We start from the raw sequence: 19893 nt of genomic DNA, 5'->3' as shown, positions 1-19893 counted from the left end.
TTTTTTTTTTATGACAAGCACGTAGTTAAGTTCATTTTTGGACTTGCAAAATGGATATATTCAACATTTCTGTTATTAGCATTACGCTTCATATTATTAAGATCATAGTCATCATATGTGCATATTACATTTATAAGTAGTGACCTACATTTGTGTGATTTCTCTATTTTAATTTACATAACCAAGAGTTGGACGAAGCAGAAACCTGGGGGTATTTTTATTGTTAGTTTGAATAAGCAGATGGAATCGGGTTAATGTTCCTGTAGGTCTTCTAAAATGCCTGTCCTTTCTATACACAATAAAATGAAAAAAAAAAATCATTGGATTTTTTTTTTGTACTTTGTCCAAGACTGTGGAGAATGGGTTACCTACCAATGCATTTTTATATTTGTTGAAGAGGTTTTAGTAACATCATACAACTTTGTTAAACATCCTTGAAAGAAAAACCTTTCAATTGAATGCATCTTATTCTTAAAATGTGTCAAAGTCTTCATCAGTAAAGAACAGGGAGTTTAAAGAGAGGCTTGAATATGACGTCTTGGTCAGTGAAGGCCGTTTACAGACCCGCGTCTCCAAAACCAGCCGGCTGTGACTGTTGGTCGGACTGAAAAAGTTTCCATCCACACAAATATCACCAACAGACCTCCGCCTCTCTAGAACACCACCATTTGTCTCTTCGTCCGGTGGATATCTGCGCTCTTCAGAATCCACACCCATGTCTGTAAGTGCTTTTGTGAAATGGTAACACTGCTGTGTTACCATCGCATTGAGGCGAACTATGAGCTTCATAGTCACACTCTTCCTCATCCTGCTGATTAGGGACAACGGTGAGGAATTTATTCCATTTTGATTTCTTATTCTCAATCCTCAATTCTGATGAGAAAAAACAGAAGGACATTTGGTTACCACAACTGCTGGCGGCTTATGTGAAGAGTTGCACTGCTGTTTATTTTCACCAGAGTTTTCCGCTACGTGTGTGGAACTGGAGCTGGCTGTAGGGTAACAATCAGCCTGACGGGATGATGGGAGATTAGTGCTAGTGCACGGCTCCACGTCGCCTGACCTGCCACAGGAGGAATATTTGGAAGCAAATCCTTTATTCCACGATGAATTGAACCTCCTGTCATGCTGCAATAGATACAAGAGGAGATTGTGTTGAAATGGTGTTTTTTGAACAGGGCATTTGCAGTATCACAGCAACATGCTATTAGCATATGGGTCATACTGTTGCAGATGTGTTAACATGCGTGTGCGTGGCTTACCAGATACAGCTGTCTCTTAAGCCCAGAACAAGCAGTCAACGACTCCTCATCCTCACAGTTATCATACGGGCCACCAAAAGACTTAAGTAAAGATCAGAAAAAATGATGTTACATTGGTATTTTTACATGAAATTAATAATGAAAATACAAGACAAAATTTTGTTTTTATGATCGTTTTGTGCTAAGATTTTTTGGATTCTTTATTAATAATTAAAATGTTCTTTAATAGCCCGGTTTTTTTTGCCTTATTAACAGATTAAATGCTTTTATTGACAAGTATGAATGTTGTGTGGTACCTGGTTCCTTGGCGTCTGAATCTGTCTTTCTGTATAAACGTTCTGGTCTTCTTCTTCATCTTCATGTCCATTTGGACCCTCAGCTGTTTGATCGGTGTATTTACTCCAGCGACTGACACGATGAGCCACTTCCTGCTACAGGGACAGGATGCTTATAAGGCCAGTGTTGCCGATATGACAAATGTATTATTTCTCAATTGGCATGCGAGTTACTTCTGACTGGACATCGGTGCTTTACCTCTGATTCATGGTTTTGAAACAGACTTTCATGAACATCTTCGTTTTCATCCGGTTCCCTTTAAAACATTGCGTTATTCAAAGGGTCAAGGAAATGATTCTCTTTTTTACCTATTTATTCAGAAATGCATTGCATTAAAATGTAATTCATAAATACAACGATTGACTACATGTCTTCTATGACGAGCTTGTTTTGTATTTCTGTATTAAAATTAGTTTTTATATTTTTGGGGTGATAAAAAAAAAAGAAAAAAAAAAAGTGTCATACAACTGTCCCGATTTCACAGAAGAATTGAATTATGGAAAAAAAGCAACAAAAAAAACATTTAAATAAATAATGATTAATCTGCGTACACTCACATGTATTCAATTAGTAAGTAAAATGTTTAGCCTGAAAAATATATTTAAAAACTTCAGAATGGATGTAACCTGCCCTGATAGCACACGTACATCACGGACACGTCTATTTGACATCTGCAAGACGTATTTTTTTAGTGTTTGCTCATCTGCAATACGTCTATAGGATGTTTCCGATCAGATGTCAAATAAATGTTTAGAAAAAGTATTTTAAGGTGTTTATGATTTAGAATGTACTGTATGTAAAACTGACATCTTATAGACATTTATCAGATGTTTGTTCACAGCAGATGCTTTCCAGATGAAGCGATCTTTAACAGACATCTTGCAGACGTACGTGTGCTCTCTGGGATATAGTGACTGTTGGTCCTGAAGGTTTGCTCACCACTGTGACAACAGCTGTTCATCTCCAGCATCCGTCCACGCAGTGTATTCAGCTTCTGAACATGACGTCTGCAGTTAGCTGCAGTGCCTCGACCAAACTCCTGCAAAAACACATCAAACACTGCAACACAGCCGTGACTTTGCAAGACGAGTGCCACGACCCTGATAGCACGCGTCCATGAAAGAGACACCTATTTGACATCTGCATTTACAGTGGGTACGGAAAGTATTCAGACCCCCTTAAAATTTTCACTCTTTGTGCCAGCCAGAGCCCTGACTTAAACCCAATTGAGCATCTCTGGAGAGACCTAAAAATGGCTGTCCACCAACGTTTACTATCCAACCTGACAGAACTGGAGAGGCTCTGCAAGGAGGAATGGCAGAGGATCCCTAAATCCAGGTGTGAAAAACTTGTTGCCTCTTTCCCAAAAAGACTCATGGCTGTATTCGATCAAAAGGGTGCTTCTACTAAATACTGAGCAAAGGGTCTGAATACTTAGGACCATGTGATATTTCAGTTTTTCTTTTTTAATAAATCTGCAAAAATGTCAACAATGCTGTGTTTTTCTGTCAATATGGGGTGCTGTGTGTACATTAATGAGGAAAAAAAATTAACTTAAATGATTTTAGCAAATGGCTGCAATATAACAAATAGGGAAAAATTTAAGGGGGTCTGAATACTTTCCGTACCCACTGTATATCTGCAAGAAGGTTTTTAGAGTTAGAGTAGGGGAGAGTGGGGTAAGATGAGCCAGTGGGTAAGTTGACCCACCCCTTGTATCTTGCCAACTGTACACTTTTATTGTCATGTGACCATATATTTTGAAACCACCCATAATTTCTGCCAGACTGTGAAAAGAAGAAACACACGGGAGGAGTGGCAGGCACCCAATTACTTTTTAGTTTAATTTTAGCATAACATATGTAATGGCTGTTATATCAAAGTAAATGTATCCAGGTCTAAAAATATTTATGATGCATATAAGTGATCTAGCAATGTATAAAACCATGTAAATCATTTAGCTAAATATTAGCCTGAATTAGTAAGCAAGCTAGTTTATTTCCAAAATGGCAGCAAAGAGCCAGCATTTTAACTTATCCTACTATAAGGCACTGAAGTGAAGTTCAATCTCTGAAGTATAAACTGGTAGTTTAATGTGATAGTACACAACTGATTTAGTTGATCATATATACATTTTATTATTTGTAGTTTATTTGATAGGGACAGTGTACAGGTGCACCAAATCCATATCTGATAAGAACCAGAAGATGCTTTTCATCACATAATCAGATATATCTTCCACATGTTGTCCCTAATGGCCTGTTCGGCATTGCAGAAAAGCTACCATGCCGAGAATCTTTTGACTAAATTGTTCATTAGTTTCAGTGACATTTATTCCTTCATTCTAATTCAGTTTTTTATTTTTATTTTACTCAACAAACTCTCCGTTTAGTCTGTTTTTGGGAAGATTACAACTTTGGCGTTAAACATATTTTTTCAGAAATGCAAACAATTAAAGATTGAAATTTTTATTTGGTTGGTTTTATGTTGTTTACATTAGCTTTAAGAAAAGAAATGACTGTTTGAAAAAGGAAATATGATTATTAAATTAGTAAAAGAGGTAAATTATCTTTCAAATTTAACATGGGTTTGAACCAGATTCAGTCAGATGGTCAGTTTACACGCAGATGGTTCATCTTACTCATTGACTCGGGTCAACTTACCTCCACCCCGGGGCAAACTGAGCCACAGGAACACTGTTTTATAAGAAGCCATATTTTTAGAACCCTTTGTCATAGATACAATCTGATCATTTAAAAAGATAGGAAACATTCTGAAGTTACTTTAGATACTTTGATTGTACTTCTGCGTCATTTCCCTTATCTTGAGGACCACATAAGTAAAACGTGGCTCATCTTACCCCACTCGCCCCTACGTCTAGAGGACGTTTCCTATAAGATGTCAAATAGATGTTTTTAAGATGTTTATGACTTGGAGAATGTATGTAAAACTGACATCTTGAAGACATCTATCAGATGTTTGTACACAGAAGATGCTTTCCAGATTTGCAGACATATGTGTGCTATCTGGGGACAAGTTTAGCTTGTATTGAATGTTACCTGCATCAGTGACTGCTTCTCACCGCACACTTTACATGTCCATTTCATGCTCTTCTTCACCTAGAGGAGAAAAAGTAAAAACGTATTTTAGTTTTGTTCACGCATCAACTGAAATCTATAAACCAAAAGATCAATTTGTTCATCAAAATATTTAGACCCTCTGAATACGAGGGGGGAGAAGCTGACATTAACTTTAAGTGCATGATGATTAATGATTTATGTCAAAAGTCTAAGAGTTTGTAGCATCTACAGCACGAGAAAATGGTTTAATTCTGAACATAAAGGGACATGAAAAAGTTACCTGCTGTACTTGAAAGGCTTGACGGGAAAAACATCTCAGTACATGAGATTCTTGAACCATGTTGGGTAGTTTTTACAGTCCGGAGAACAAAAGTACATTTATTTCCCTCATATAAAGATAGCTCATATTTGTGTTTCCCGCCGCCGCCCACCGTTTATTTCTTCTACGTAACGTCACTACTTCTTCACGCAAGTAAGACGTGACGTCAGAGACGCACACCACCCTCTACAGGACCTATTAATGTGTGCATAGTCATAAACACATCTGTGACTGAGGGACTCAGCAGATTTGACAAACTCACTTGGCTTCATTTATATTTTATATCACACACACTCACTATTTTAATGAGCCCATCTCAGACCAAACAGCTTTTAGCTTAATTATGGGTCTTTCAAATAGTGAGGACCACTTCATATGTCCTCCTCACACCTGTTTCCAGCATCACTGACAAGATAACTACACCACAAATCAAAATAATGTGCACAACTGCTCACTCTTCAGTGTAAAACGTGATATTTTTTTAAGCACCTCATCCCAAACCAAATTCCAAACCGTCATTTTAGAGCTAATAACAGAGGCTTGAGCCATTGATATGCAGGCTAATGCAGCTATGAATGCAGTCTAATGCGGTTATTAGAGAGAAAGAGAGAGAGAGACAGACAGAGAGGTGCGTGTGAATACCTGCGTCTATGCGTCTCTCAGCAGCAGCGTCTACTAATAGCGAATCTTTAAGTTAAACTGCTTCAAGAACCTCGCTACTGAGAAATGTCATGTAGCTTTTCAGCTGCAAAACTATTTTATTGATAAATTTGCGGGGCGACGTTGACGACAAGTTTCTGTCCGCGAGTGCTTGCGTCTGTGAGTGAGAACCGGAGAAAGCGCGATTTCCGTACATTAAAAAGGTGGAAGACATGGAAATAGTTAGTCATTTTTTACCCTATTGTTTGTTATATTTATTTGCTCAATGTCTTCTGAGGTTTTGGTTCTTTTATTGTTGTAGATAGCCCATAGTATAACAAAATATTATATCTCTTCATTTTGTTTGGGCCCCCCCTGGACGAGCGAGCATAGAATGCCTATGCGTAATTCCGGCCCTGTCCATAATTAAAACAAAGTTTCAGTGGAATAGTAGAAAAACAACAATAAAAGAACACCTGGGCATAAGATTATTCCCTTTGAACAATGCTGTAATTCAAAGCTATTGATTAACAAACTGAAAATTGATTTTAATTTTATGTTGGGAGGTCATTGTGAGAAAACATTCTAATTGTACTTTATTTCATTTAAAGTGTACTTATTCTTGCAATCCATTGCTAAATTATTTCAGAAGTGTACAAACTGTCTGTACTTGCAGAATTAAACCATAATTAGATAGTTGTCATCATGATGGAGGACTGCTGCTCACAGATACACCTGATTATTTAAAATAACTTTATTTTATGTGGGCTCAAGACTTCAATTAAAAAAATCATGTTCAATCAACTAAAATGTTGCCATGTACTCAGATACGGTTTTAAAGATAATGTTGCATAGTGTCAAAGATATGGAGCCATAATAGAGTGTCAAAACATTTTTCCATGTTTGATTTTTCAGGTCCAGCTTTTCGCCCAGTGGCAGTCAAGCTAAAATATAATAGAAAACGATAGATGCTTCAATGACAGTTTAAAATGTGCTTTGTGCCCCCAGCAAAAGAACTTCATTCTTTTAACTCCCATGACTACAAGAGGAGGTTCATGGGTCACTTTAGAGAGAAAGCTCCAACTTCTGATGAGAAGGTAAATGGAGTGAGCTTGTAGCCTGTTCCACTGTAGAATTTATTCTGAAACTTTATTCTGAGAGAGAGAGAGAGAGAGAGAGAGAGAGAGAGCGAGAGAGAGAGAGAGCGAGAGCGAGAGAGAGAGCGGATATTTAATTCAGAAATCAATGACAATAAAAGTAAATGTGTAAATGGACACAAAGAACATGAATCTCTAATTAACTTACATAAAGCCTACTGTATCATGTTTGATAAGCACATTCCTTTTTTTCTTGTGTTGTCTGATTTATAGAAGGATTTAAAAAAGGCTTTTTAGTATAATTGTAAAAATGTATACCTTTAGGTCGTGGTATCTTACAATAATAAGACATTATTGTGAGATATTGAGTGATAACTGGTATTTATATGCGTTTATGTAAGTAGTCCTGTATACTGTTATGAAGATTACACTGATTTACAAGATAATCCAAATTTTTTCATCTTAATTTTTTTAGAGAGAGAGAGAGAGAGAGAGAGAGATGATATTTAATTCAGAAATCAATGACAATAAAAGTAAATGTGTAAATGGACACAAAGAACATGAATATCTAATTAACTTACATAAAGCCTACTGTATCATGTTTGATAAGCACATTCCTTTTTTTCTTGTGTTGTCTGATTTATAGAAGGATTTAAAAAAGGCTTTTTAGTATAATTGTAAAAATGTATACCTTTAGGTCATGGTATCTTACAATAATAAGACATTATTGTGAGATATTGAGTGATAACTGGTATTTATATGCGTTTATGTAAGTAGTCCTGTATACTGTTATGAAGATTACACTGATTTACAAGATAATCCACATTTTTTCATCTTAATTTTTTTTATTTATTTTGTCTAAAGTTTCAATAAATTGTTCTACCATTAAAGCATTTTATTTTTTGACAACTCTACATTTCCATGAATCTGGATTACACCGTTTTAATGTAAACTAATAATCCTAATATGATGCATATTTGTCAGTCAAACGTAAATGAAACTGCAAAGATTTCTGCACTCCAAAAAATCATGGCAGTTTCTTAACTATTTACATCAATTTAATTTGATTTAAATAATCATTTTCAAAATGAATTTATTCCAGTTTCTCAGAGTTAGAATACATTTGTTTTTATTAGTACTATTACAGACATCTTACCTGTTTCTGGTGACTGACAAATATGCATCACATTTTATTTACTTTATGGTAAAACTGTGTAATTCAAATGAATGGAAAAAGTAGATGCAATCCAAATACATAAATCTAAAGTTTAGGTCAGAATATTTCTTTGAGTATATATGTAATATAAAATTTATTTTTCCAAACACAAAATTCTAAAAAATAAAAACATCTGTAATGGCAAGGATTGCAGTAATTACAAATAGCTTAGTTTAGTTCAAGACTCAGCGTGATGTTAAGAGGACATAAAACACGACCTCTGTGTGAGTGAGTGAGAGAGATAATTATATCATTATAAAGCCCTGCAATACCAAGAGATGAGCAAAGAAAGCAAGCCCTTCCCTCAGCTGATCCAGAGCTTCAGTCCTGATGCTTCACTAACATCTACTGCTGCTCTGAATCACAACATCAGAATCAGTCAGATTACTGCACAAATCAAACAGAACTACATCACTCACTGGCAAACCCAAACACAACAGCAGAGTAAAGTGCAATGCTATTTGGCCCTAAAGAGAGAGTACAGTATGGCAGAGTATCTGTACACAGTGTCAGATAAGAAACTGAGAAGCAAGTTGACCAGATACAGACTCAGCGGACACAAGCTGATGATAGAGACGGGCAGACACAGAAAAACATGGCTGCCACCGGAGCAGAGACTGTGTTCACACTGTGATCTGAATCAGATGGAAACAGAACTGCACTTCCTAACAGAATGCCCCAAATACACAGATATACGGACAGTGTTCTATGATAAAGTACAGCAGATCCATCAGACATTTAAAACTAAGGAGAAACTGGTTCTCCAAACCAGGAGAAACTGCCGTATCTGTTAGGAGAACAGAAGAACTGCTGTGTGTTTGCTGCTCAATATGTGTCTGCCTGTCACCATAGAAGAGAAAACACTCAACCTGCCTTGATCTGATGTTTCCAGCACATCTACATTATATTGGGCCTAATTACTGTATTATATTACTTAGATGTATATTCTGCTTATTCATGCTTAATACTTTTTATATATTATTACTATTATTCTTTCTCTTTCTGTTAATACATGTGTACTATTTGTAAGCAGTCCAGCTGCAATTGCTTTGGCAATACAAATGTATAATTTTTGTCATGCCAATAAAGCTCTCTTAAATTGAATTGAAATTGAGAGAGAGAGAGAGAGAGAGAGAGAGAGAGAGAGAGAGAATGTTTCTCTCACCAGTGAAGTCGAAGTGCGTGCAGGAAAGCGGACAGGCCTTCCATCACGAGCAGGATCGATACAGTTAGCACAGCAAAGGCAGCAAATATAACCACCATGATGATAGAGCCCACATAACTGAGCTGCCTGAAGGAAATACTCATCACCATTGACCACAGCACCTCAGATAACTCTGAAAAACACACACACGGAACATGACAAGATGCTCCACAGTAATGCCGGCAGCAGTGAAACACGCGTGAGAACACTTACGGGCGTGAGCCAGGCTGAGGGCCCAGAGCCGCAGATATGAGGCGGTGTTAGAGATGCACCCCAGACAATACTCGATGGTGTGAATGGCCTGGTGCATGAACACGTTCGCTGTATCAAACTCCTTACAAACAATGGCAGATGGAAAGACAGAAAACAAACAAAAATGATTCAAAATCCGAGGAACTTGACATCATGAACTCATCCTTGTGTGCTTCCAAACCTGTATGACTTTGTATGTTTGTGACAGAAAGCTATCGTATGACTTCAGAGGAATGGATGCTAGCAATGGCAAGACCATGGGTTTGATTCCCAAGGAAAGAACTGATAAAATATGTACCTTCAATGCCATGCAAGTCGCTTTTATATTTATATATAACAAGTTGCATGACCTTCTATGGTACATTTATGATTTTTCCCTCTTACCTCCTCTCCTCCTCCTCCTCCTCCTCCACCTCCACCTCTTGCATCCACCTCGTCCTGGTGAGCATTTATAGAGCCATTTTCTGCTAGCAGTGGACGTCTGTCTCCCTACGGAAGATGAGCGCATAGTTATACAAACACACACAAACCACAAAAAATTTACTCTGGTCCATTCCCAAACACTTAAGCACATAAACGCAGAAGGATCTCTCACCGAAAGCGGAGTTCTCTTCCTCCTGTGTGTGATGTATTCATGCATTGGCTTTCCCAGGAGCAGCACAGGAACAGACAACACAGCCACAATCACCAGAACCTTCTGCACGACCATCTACAGACACAAAGAGATGGTCAGGTCTGTTCATTTTATGTTGAGTCTGATTAATAATGCTGGCGGAGAACTGGAAACTTGAGAGGAAACTAGTGCAAGATGCAAAGATCCTGTCATATCCAGGTCTCACTTCTGTTTAATAAACCATATTGAGACAAATCATAAACAAAAGCAGCCTATTATCGTGATATCACCATTTTCAGATGTAACCCAAGTCCCTAACAAACCATAAAGTGGAACAGACTTTATTCCGAGAGTCAAATGTCTGGTTTTGTGATACTAACTAACTACAAGTACACACCTGGTCCGTATAGAGAGGGTTGTTGTCCTTATTCTCAGTAAACAGGAACATGTCTATAAAGTGGATGAGGATGCTGGGAGCGGAGTCGGAGGTCATGGGGCCATACACCAGCCACTTATAGATCACCATGAAGATCAGGTATCCAAACAGACACAGCATGAAACAAAGCTCTGGGATCAGCACCAGAAACACACTGCTGATCTCTCTGAAGTGTCTACACAGCAGCACAAAAAAGAGTTTTAAGATCCATGGTTCAAATGGTAATAACATTTGCATGCTTTTTTTATTTTTATTTATTTAATTTTTTTAAGTAGACAACTTTAGGACCGGAATGATCATTTTGAACTCTGCACATAAATATTTACTTTTAAAAGGGGCCATGAATTAAGAAATCAAAATTCACCTTGATCTTTTGAGATCCAAGAGGCCATACAGATAGAAGAGGTACTACTTCATCAACGCCTCTTTATGTGATTTATGGCAAGCAGAAAATAACAACAACAGGATAACTGGACTAAAAATAACATTACTATCCAAAGGATCCTAATATTTATTTTCAACTATGTGATTGTCTCATTAGATCATTATTTGTTTGTTCAGTTCAGATACTGAACAGTAATGCCACAAAATGTAAGCCACCCTAAGTGCGAGTGTTTCAGTGGCTAAAATCAGGGTAAAATCAATGAAATGGTCTTTTATTTCTAAATTATGACAGTGTTTGATCCATGTCTACCTCATTTTTATAAAATAAAAATGCAGTTGTAAAACTAAAAAAAAAACTAAAAAAGTAACCGAATTGCAGAAAACGTGAAGAAATCCTCAAGAACAGCAAAGAAAAACATACTCACATGTAGTTGAATACGGATAAACACACACCAAAGGTCATATGGATGACTCCAATAATGACAGACATCTTCATCTTATAGCTGTTGAGGAACGTCAGATGATTATTGGCCAGACCCCAAATCTGAGGGAGGTAAAGAATTGGTTAGCATTCAGGATTTTTTTACACAACCACAATGAAGGAAAAGTATTACTCTTGGGTCGAGCCATCAAAACAAATAACAGCGGAAGAGGGTACACGGTGTCATTTCCACAGGACTTACGGGATCAATGCCAAAAGGATAAGGACCAGTGAAAACGCCAGTGACATTGGGGTCCAGCGACAGGTAACGATTATTTCTGAAAGTCTCCTCACTACACACACACAGAGACAGAGAGAGGCTTTCAGAACTTCAGAACTTAAAAAAAAATAAAAAATACAAAACTGTTTTATGAAATTCAAAAATTGCCCGTAGTTTTCTGTGAGAGGTAGGTTTAGGTGTAGGGTGATAGAAAATACAGTTTGTACAGTATAAAAACCATTACACCTATAGAGAGTCCCTGTAAACCACAAATGCAAGTGTGTGTGTGTGTGTCTTACGTCCAGTTGTAGTATTCTGCATTGGGCCGTACGTGCCATCCTGATGAGAAGGTGCTGAGGCCCCTACTGAAACACTCGTTGTAAATGGCTCCAGTATAGATAGAAAACAGCCCCATCAACAAAATGAGGTATCGGCCTCCAAACATCATCTGCCAGATCTGACACACAAGAGACCCCAAGAAATCAGTGTGACGTAATGCACAGCGGTTGTGCTTTATTTTCATGTTTGCATAATATCCAATATTTTTGTGGATGGATGATTACAGCATTTCACTAGATTGTATTAAGAAGCGTTTGCAAACACTTAAAGCAGGGGTGTCCAATCCTGCTCCTGGGGGGGCCACTTTACTGCAGAGTTTAGCTACAACACAAACACTAGGAGGATTCTAGGCTGCGTTCCACCTCGTTTTTTCATGCCTTTCCTTTGCCAACTTCCCTCCGTCTCGCTGACTCGGATGTTTGTCATTGATTAAAGGGATAGTTCACCCAAAAATGAAAATGTGATGTTTATCTGCTTACCCCCAGGGCATGCAAGATGAGGGTGACTTTGTTTCTTCAGTAGAATACGCATGATGATTTTTAACTCAAACCGTTGCAGTCTGTCAGTCATATAATGTAAGTGAATGGGAATCACGGCTTTGAGAGTCAAAAAAAACATACACAAACAAAACCAAATTAAACCCTGCGGCTCGTGACGATACATTGATGTTTAAAGACACAAAACGATCAGTCTGTGCAAGAAACTGAACAGTATTTATATTGTTTTTTTACCTCTGATCATCTTTTGACACTCCTAATTGAGATTGTAGATAGAGTGTCAATGGTCCATTTGAGAGATAGGTGGCGGTAATGCACTTATAAGTCTGTGATCTGCCGTAAAGCAAGACGACGACGCGTCATGCGCTCAGGACAGTTCAGACATTGCGGTGAATCAGAGGTAAAAAACGATATAAATACTGTTCAGTTTCTTGCACAGACCGATCGTTTCGTGTCTTTTCACATCAATGTAACGTCACGAGCCGCAGGGTTTAATTTGGTTTTGTTTGTGTATGTTTTTTGACTCTCAAAGCAGTTATTCCCATTCACTTACATTACATGACTGACAGACTGCAACGGTTTGAGTTAAAAATCATCATCTGTGTTCTACTGAAGAAACAAAGTCACCCTCATCTTGGATGCCCTGGGGGTAAGCAGATAAACATCACATTTAAATTTTTGGGTGAACTATACCTTTAAGTTTCACGAGTGCCCACTACTGGCGGAACCCTTTCAACAGACTGAACTGGAACTTCCTAATTAAGCCCTTGATCACTTGGAATCCGCTATGGAGTTGATTTATTATTTACATTTTCTTCCCTTACAAATTAGTTTGATGCAGCACTCCAACTGTGTGTAGGTATGTGTGGGCTTAAATATAAATGTTTTAAATATTTTACAAATAATTCTTATTTATAAACCGGATAGTTCCGGTCCTTGCTTCTGATTGGCTGATTGATGTTCGAAGCTGTAGTAAATTACTCTACAAGCACACACCTTTGTTTACTTCTGTGTGTTGCTCGGCAACCACTTTGTTGCAACCACAACCAATTCTGAGGAACTACATTGTTTGGTGGAAGAATACCGTTTTTATTAATATCATTACACTTCATTTGCTCCGTTTTATTCTGTGAACATTCTGTTTATTCCTTACTACGTATATGGAATAACCGTTTTATAAAAGCAATAAGCCCCGTGAAGCCGTGGTTTACAGTGAATTTATAACCGCTAACAACACCCCTTAGCTATTATAAATTCACTGTAAACCACGGCTTCTTGGGGCTTATTGCTTTAATATATCAGAGTTGTTGGGGTGGGGGTGAATTAAATGTGATTTGCGGTGGCATCGCAGTATATGCAGCGGCCTGAAGTGTAGCTAAGTAGACTTGCTCCCTCTCTGTCAGGGGTCGAGGGTCTGTACATATAAACCTCCTTCATACACTTCACGAAGTGGAACGCACTTCAAAACGGTGGCAGGGATTTCCCTGAGGAGAAGTGCTTAGGGAAGTATGTCTAAATGTGAAGTGGAACGCAGCCCTAGTGATCCTGAAGACCTTGACTAGCTGGTTCAGGTGAGTTTAATTAAGGCTAGAGCTAAACTCTGCTGGAAAGTGGCCCTTCAGGAGCAAGAATGGACACCCCTGACCTAAAGGTCTCTTTGCAGATTTGCGCTTGAGGGTTTAACTCTTTTAAGTGAAGAAATTAAGTCATAAGTGTTAAATGTATTACTCAACACTGGAGAAGTAAAATTATAATACACTTATGAAATATTTAGTTATTTTTTTATTTAATAGTGAAGTTACAAGTATACGCATTATAATAATAATACTGTTCTTCTTCGTAAAATGAGAAAAATATGAAGAACATTGTTATTATTATTATCATGTAATCCTCCTCGGAGCAATATTGTCTTAACTTAAGACAGTTCAAATTCCATGGCCTTATTGTTGTGACGATTTTTCACCATGTTATCGAATATTTATATTTTTATTGTGTAAGGTACTGTATAGAAGTTACAAATTCCAACATCAAAAACGCCAGCAGTGTTCAACAAAACCATGATGTGTGCATGCGTCTCATTTTTACTTCATTGGTATTTTTCCTCAGTTTTGGATCCTTCTCCTCCAGCACCATCCAGAGAGCCGCCAGCGTCATCAGAAGACCGTGTCCAACGTCCCCGAACATGACAGCAAACAGGAAGGGAAAGGTGATGATGGTGTAGACAGCTACAGATGGTAAAAGATGCACGAGAATGGAATTAAGCTTCTTTTAAACTACCGACAGCCAGTGCTGTGTGTTGTGAATGTGCGTCACCTGGGTTCATCTCCCTGTAGCTCGCCACTCCATAAGCATCCACTATGTTCTGGAATCCTGCAGTGAAGGAGTTGGTGGGGAAGACTGTGGGGGGAGACGTGTTTGCCGGCAAGCGGTTGAAGAATGAGTCTACACTACTGCCGCTCTTCCTCTGAGAGAGAGAAAGACAGGTTTAACATATTAAGAGGCCTTCCTGTGTGGAGTCACTATTAACTGTGACTTTTGCTTCAATAAACTCCTAATTTGCTGCTTATTCATATTTAGTAAAGTAGCTGTTAAGTTTAGGTGTGGAGTAAGGGGTCTAGAATATAGTCATGCAGAATAAAGCATTAATATGTGCTTTCTAAGTACTAATAAACAGCCAATATGCTAGTAATATGCATGCTAATAAGCAACTAGTTAAAAGTGAGAGTTGGTCCCTGAACGAAAGTGTTAGCATTTCTTCTTCTCATTTCTAGTTTCTTCATTGTGATCTCAGGAGGAGAGTTTTGACATCTTTGAACATGCAGTATCCAGCAACACTTTACAATAAGGTCCCATTAGTTAACGTTAATGCATTAACTAACATCAACTAACAATAAGCAATACATTTGTTACAGTGTTTATTACTCCATGTTAATGTTTGTTAATAAAAATACAACTAATGTTAGCTCAGGTCTATTATAGGTGACCCTGGACCACAAAACCAGTCTTAAGGGTCAATTTTTAGAAATTGAGATGCATACATCATCTGAAAGCTGAATAAATAATCTTTCAATTGATGTATGGTTTGTTAGGATAGGACAATATTTGGCTGAGATACAACTATTTGAAAATCTGGAATCTGAGGGTGTAAAAAAAAAATCAAAATACTGAGAAAATCATCTTTAAAGTTGTCCAAATGAAGATCTTAGCAATGCATATTACTAATCAAAAATGAAGTTTTCATATATTCACGGTAGGAAATTTACAAAATATCTTCATGGAACATAATTTTTACTTAATATCCTAATGATTTTTGGCATAAAATGTTTTTTTCTGATAATTTTGGCCCTTACAATGTATTGTTGGCTATTGCTACAAATATACCCCAGCGACTTAAGACTTAATATTAACAAAGACAATTAGTATTTTTCATTGTTAGTTCATGTTAACTCATGAAACCTTATTTTTACCTTATTGTAAGTGTTACCCAGTATCCATTACATTTGCAATATACAATAAAGCACAGCGTGTGGATAATGTATCCCACAATACAACGTGCTCAACCTGACCTTGCATTCCAGTGTGACAAATTAAGTGATATCAACAGCTAATTTTAATATCCAAAATGTTAGAATGTACTGTACAGTATACTAGTATTCCATTCCAGTCATATTCATTAGTACACCTATGACCTCTTCCTGACAGCCACAGAGGTGTAGTAACAGTGATGCTCACCCCTCCCTCTCTCAGGGCGCTCTGCAGGGCAGGCAGCTGGCTCACGGGGCACCAGGCTTCTGCGATCAGGCACTTATCAGTGACGGATGGGCTGCAGAGATTCAGCACTGTCTGCACGGCCTTACACTTCTGAACCTGCACAATCCACTCGGGCAGACGGGCCAGCGCTCGCACCAGCAGCTGCTGCATGTACTGCTCCGTCTCACCCATGACCTGCAGCCACGGAGGAGCACAGACACACGGTGAGGAAGTTCGGAGACTGTATGTAACTGCAAACCGAACATTCTCCTGTCTTTCTCACCAGTTATTAACATCCTATCGTCTATGTATTAGGAGTTTCAAATGTTTGCAAAGTGGAAGTGGAAAAAAAATGAAAGGTGTGTTGACTGTGATTGATTAGACGTACTGATTTGATGTCCTCGATTCTTCCTCGGAGTCCGTTAAGAGTCTCCTCTCTCTCTGCCTGGTTCTCAGGGTAGGGGAATGTTTGTGTGTGGAAGCTGCGTGCACGTAAAACATAGCAGAAAACTGAATCAAAAGGAATCTGCACATTTCACCAGTTCACAAATTTATTTTTTGCACGATACAACAGTCCAGCGCATATTTAACTACTTCTACACAGAACATTTGAGTGTTTTTCCAAATGGTTTCGATATATTTTGCGCCTTGCTCTTGTTAAGTGTGATTTTGCCAGATGTGCCGTCTACAAACTTTTAATACCACCTTTATCGAATGAACTTACAAGTCTAGGGCATTATCAAATTTATTTTTTGCACGATACAACAGTCCAGCGCATATTTAACTACTTCTACACAGAACATTTGAGTGTTTTTCCAAATGGTTTCGATATATTTTGCGCCTTGCTCTTGTTAAGTGTGATTTTGCCAGATGTCAGATGCCAAAAATCATTAGGATATTAAGTAAAGCTCATGTTCCATGAAGATATTTTGTACATTCCCCACCATAAATATATCAAAACTTAATTTTTGATTAGTAATATGCATTGCTAAGAACTTCATTTGGACAACTTTAAAGATGATTTTCTCAATATTTTGATTTTGTTGCACCCTCAGATTCCAGATTTTCAAATAGTTGCATCTCAGCCAAATATTGTTCTATCCTAACAAAGCTTATTTATTCAGCTTTCAGCTGATGTATAAATCTCAATTTCGAAAAAATTTACCCTTATGACTGGTTTTGTGCTCCAGGGTCACAAATAAACTGAAGAAATTTCTATGACTTTTCCATAACCTTTTCAAGAACTTATTAATTTCCATGACTAGATCTTCAGCCTGGAAAATCACACCGTTTAAAGGTCCAGGTTTTTCAGGACTGTGGGAACCCCGATCCAGATCACCTACCAGTCACAGATCTTCTTCACTTTCTGACCGATCTGATCTCCCCAGAACGAGATTAAAAACACAGTCCATTGCACCTCCTCCCCCTGAGAAGAAAAAACGACCAAAATCTCTCAGCAGCTTTCAAAAAATCTGTATATGTTCCTACAATCTAATAAAACACTAAAATCTTGTATATGCAACCCAACTTAACATGTAATCATCATTTGGTTATACAAGAGCTTAATAATATTTCTTAATGATTTAGGCCTCACAGAATCAGGATGTTCAAGTTTTTCTTCCATCTCATGAAAGTCCACAATGATGTAACCACGACAAGCACGCCACAGCAGCCTCTCGAAGGCGGGCACTTTCCAGGGATGAACCACGCCGGCCACAAAGCTCAGCCTGACGTCCTGACGGTTCTCCGCCTGAGCCACCGGCTCGAACGACACCAGCGGGGCCTATGACGCACAAACACGTGCACACATGAACCAGACTGACTGACGCTTAAGTGGATCTACTGTGACAGTAAAGTGCAGTTCCTACCTGTGAGGCCGTGAGTGAATGAGTCTGCTTTAAAACCCCTCTGTACTGACACAGCTGAGTATACTGAGACCGCAGACTGTCTCTGTTCCTGGACACCTGCACAAACTGACAGCATTAGAAACTATTTCTGCAATACTTATTTGATAAACAATACTACTGTGATGCATTAACAGGGAAATAATGACAGTGGAGAATGTGACTAGACATTGGTCCAGGAAAGCACTGGAAAGACATTTACAGTTAAAGGGATATTCACCCAAAATGTGTCCCTGGAGCACAAAAGCAGTCTTAAGTCGCTGGGGTATATTTGTAGCAATAGCCAACAATTCATTGTATGGGTCAAAATGATCGATTTTTCTTTTATGCCAAAAATCATTAGGATATTAAGTAAAGATCATGTTCCATGAAAATATTTTGTACATTTGCTACTGTAAATGTATCAGAACTTAATTTTTGATTAGTAATATGCATTGCTAAGAACTTCATTTGGACAACTTTAAAGATGATTTTCTCAGTATTTAGATTTTTTTGCACCCTCAGATTCTCAAATAGTTGTATCTCGAACAAATATTGTTCTATCCTAACAAACCATACATCAATGGAAAGCTTATTTATTCAGCTTTCAGATGATGCATAAATCTCAATTTCGAAAAATTGACACTTAAGACTGGTTTCGTGGTCCAGGGTCACAAATGAAAATTTCCATCATTCATTCATCCTCAAGTTATTCCAAACCTGTATGAGTTTCTTTTTTCCATCAAACAAAAATGAAGACATTTTGAAGAATGTTGGTAATCAGCTCTTTTGTTGATTTTGATTGCTTCCATTGTCCTCATTTGTAAGTCGCTTTGGATAAAAGCGTCTGCTAAATGACTAAATGTAATTAAAAGTAACTGTTTGGTCACCCATATTATTCAAAATGTCGTCTGTGTTCAGCAGAAGAAAGAACTTCATACAGGTTTGGAACAACAACGGTTACAGGGTTTTCATTTTGGGTGAACTATTCCTTTAAGAAAGCAAATAGGGTCAGTTTTGATTTCATGTAGTTTTTAACCACAAACAGACATAAAACACGTTCGCGTGGAAACAAAGTTACAAACCTCCCGGAGCTCCCGGGCCAAGCGCTCACTCTCCTCCTCAATGGTGAGGAGGTCTCTGGGCTGAGGGGCCGGAGGGGTCGGGATGGGGGGCTGCAGTGTCTGAGAGAGACTGCGAACGATCTCCTGTTCCAAAAGCACTGGAACCAAGAAAGGGACTGTTTAAAAACCTTCAAGTCAACGGCACTGTTTATGTAAAAAGGTGAGCTGATGAAAACAAGTTTATTCACTTTATACACTTTAGACATGTAAAACGTCCATGTTTCACATAATTATAGGGTGCTTTATTTATATACGGGAATTGTGAATACATTACGTCATTGCGTGATTTCGCAATGACCAATTGCACAGACCAATTGTTTCGCTTCATATGACCTCAGTATATCGTCTGGAGGAGCTATCAGGAGGGTATTAACTTTGTGTTCCTACATGAATGGCCTGAGGGTTAGTAAATTAAGAGCAAATTTAAATTTTTGGGTGAATTATGTCTATAATAAGTCTCTTATTCTCACCAAGGCTGCATCTATTTGATCACAAATACAGTAAAAACAGTAATATTGTGAGATATTATAATGTAAAATAATTGTTTATATATATATATATATATATATATATATATTTTTTTTTTTTTTTATGTCCCAGCGCTAATCTTGACATGGGAAGGCTTTTTCTCCAAATCTATCACTATTGCTATTAACGCGATAAATTACCAGGCCTAATAATAAACACACACACACACACACACACACACACACACACACACAGTACCACTCAAGAGTTCGGTCTCCGCAACACTTGCAATT

The 19893-nt window shown here is 37.9% G+C and overlaps 1 protein-coding gene and 1 pseudogene across 2 annotated transcripts in view; both read right to left on the bottom strand.

Annotated features, from left to right (window-relative positions):
* Positions 1 to 17: 17 nt before the first annotated feature.
* Positions 18 to 5267, bottom strand: LOC107554651 (UPF0544 protein C5orf45 homolog; annotated as a pseudogene).
* Positions 5268 to 6550: 1283 nt separating this feature from the next.
* tcirg1b (T cell immune regulator 1, ATPase H+ transporting V0 subunit a3b) overlaps positions 6551 to 19893 on the bottom strand; it is an 18449-nt gene continuing 5106 nt past the window's right edge. The window contains exons 4-20 of one of the 2 annotated variants that reach the window (XM_016237250.1): positions 19094 to 19230; positions 17994 to 18089; positions 17720 to 17908; positions 17469 to 17551; positions 16514 to 16607; positions 16108 to 16320; positions 14689 to 14839; positions 14461 to 14600; positions 11839 to 11996; positions 11522 to 11612; positions 11264 to 11382; positions 10416 to 10629; positions 10001 to 10114; positions 9790 to 9894; positions 9367 to 9487; positions 9115 to 9286; positions 6551 to 6790 (exon numbers count right to left, since the gene is read on the bottom strand). In XM_016237250.1, the coding sequence (XP_016092736.1) occupies position 6790; positions 9115 to 9286; positions 9367 to 9487; positions 9790 to 9894; positions 10001 to 10114; positions 10416 to 10629; positions 11264 to 11382; positions 11522 to 11612; positions 11839 to 11996; positions 14461 to 14600; positions 14689 to 14839; positions 16108 to 16320; positions 16514 to 16607; positions 17469 to 17551; positions 17720 to 17908; positions 17994 to 18089; positions 19094 to 19230 (2198 nt within the window). In that variant the 3' untranslated portion in view covers positions 6551 to 6789. The remainder of the gene's footprint in view (positions 6791 to 9114; positions 9287 to 9366; positions 9488 to 9789; positions 9895 to 10000; positions 10115 to 10415; positions 10630 to 11263; positions 11383 to 11521; positions 11613 to 11838; positions 11997 to 14460; positions 14601 to 14688; positions 14840 to 16107; positions 16321 to 16513; positions 16608 to 17468; positions 17552 to 17719; positions 17909 to 17993; positions 18090 to 19093; positions 19231 to 19893) is intronic. The other variant, XM_016237251.1, reaches the window with a different exon arrangement.

Source organism: Sinocyclocheilus grahami, unplaced genomic scaffold (genome assembly GCF_001515645.1).
Source record: "Sinocyclocheilus grahami isolate Dianchi unplaced genomic scaffold, SAMN03320097.WGS_v1.1 scaffold509.1, whole genome shotgun sequence".
In the NCBI taxonomy this organism is placed as follows: Eukaryota; Metazoa; Chordata; class Actinopteri; order Cypriniformes; family Cyprinidae; genus Sinocyclocheilus; species Sinocyclocheilus grahami.
The sequence above is the reverse complement of the archived record's forward strand: the minus strand, read 5'-3'. Positions and strand labels throughout refer to the sequence as shown.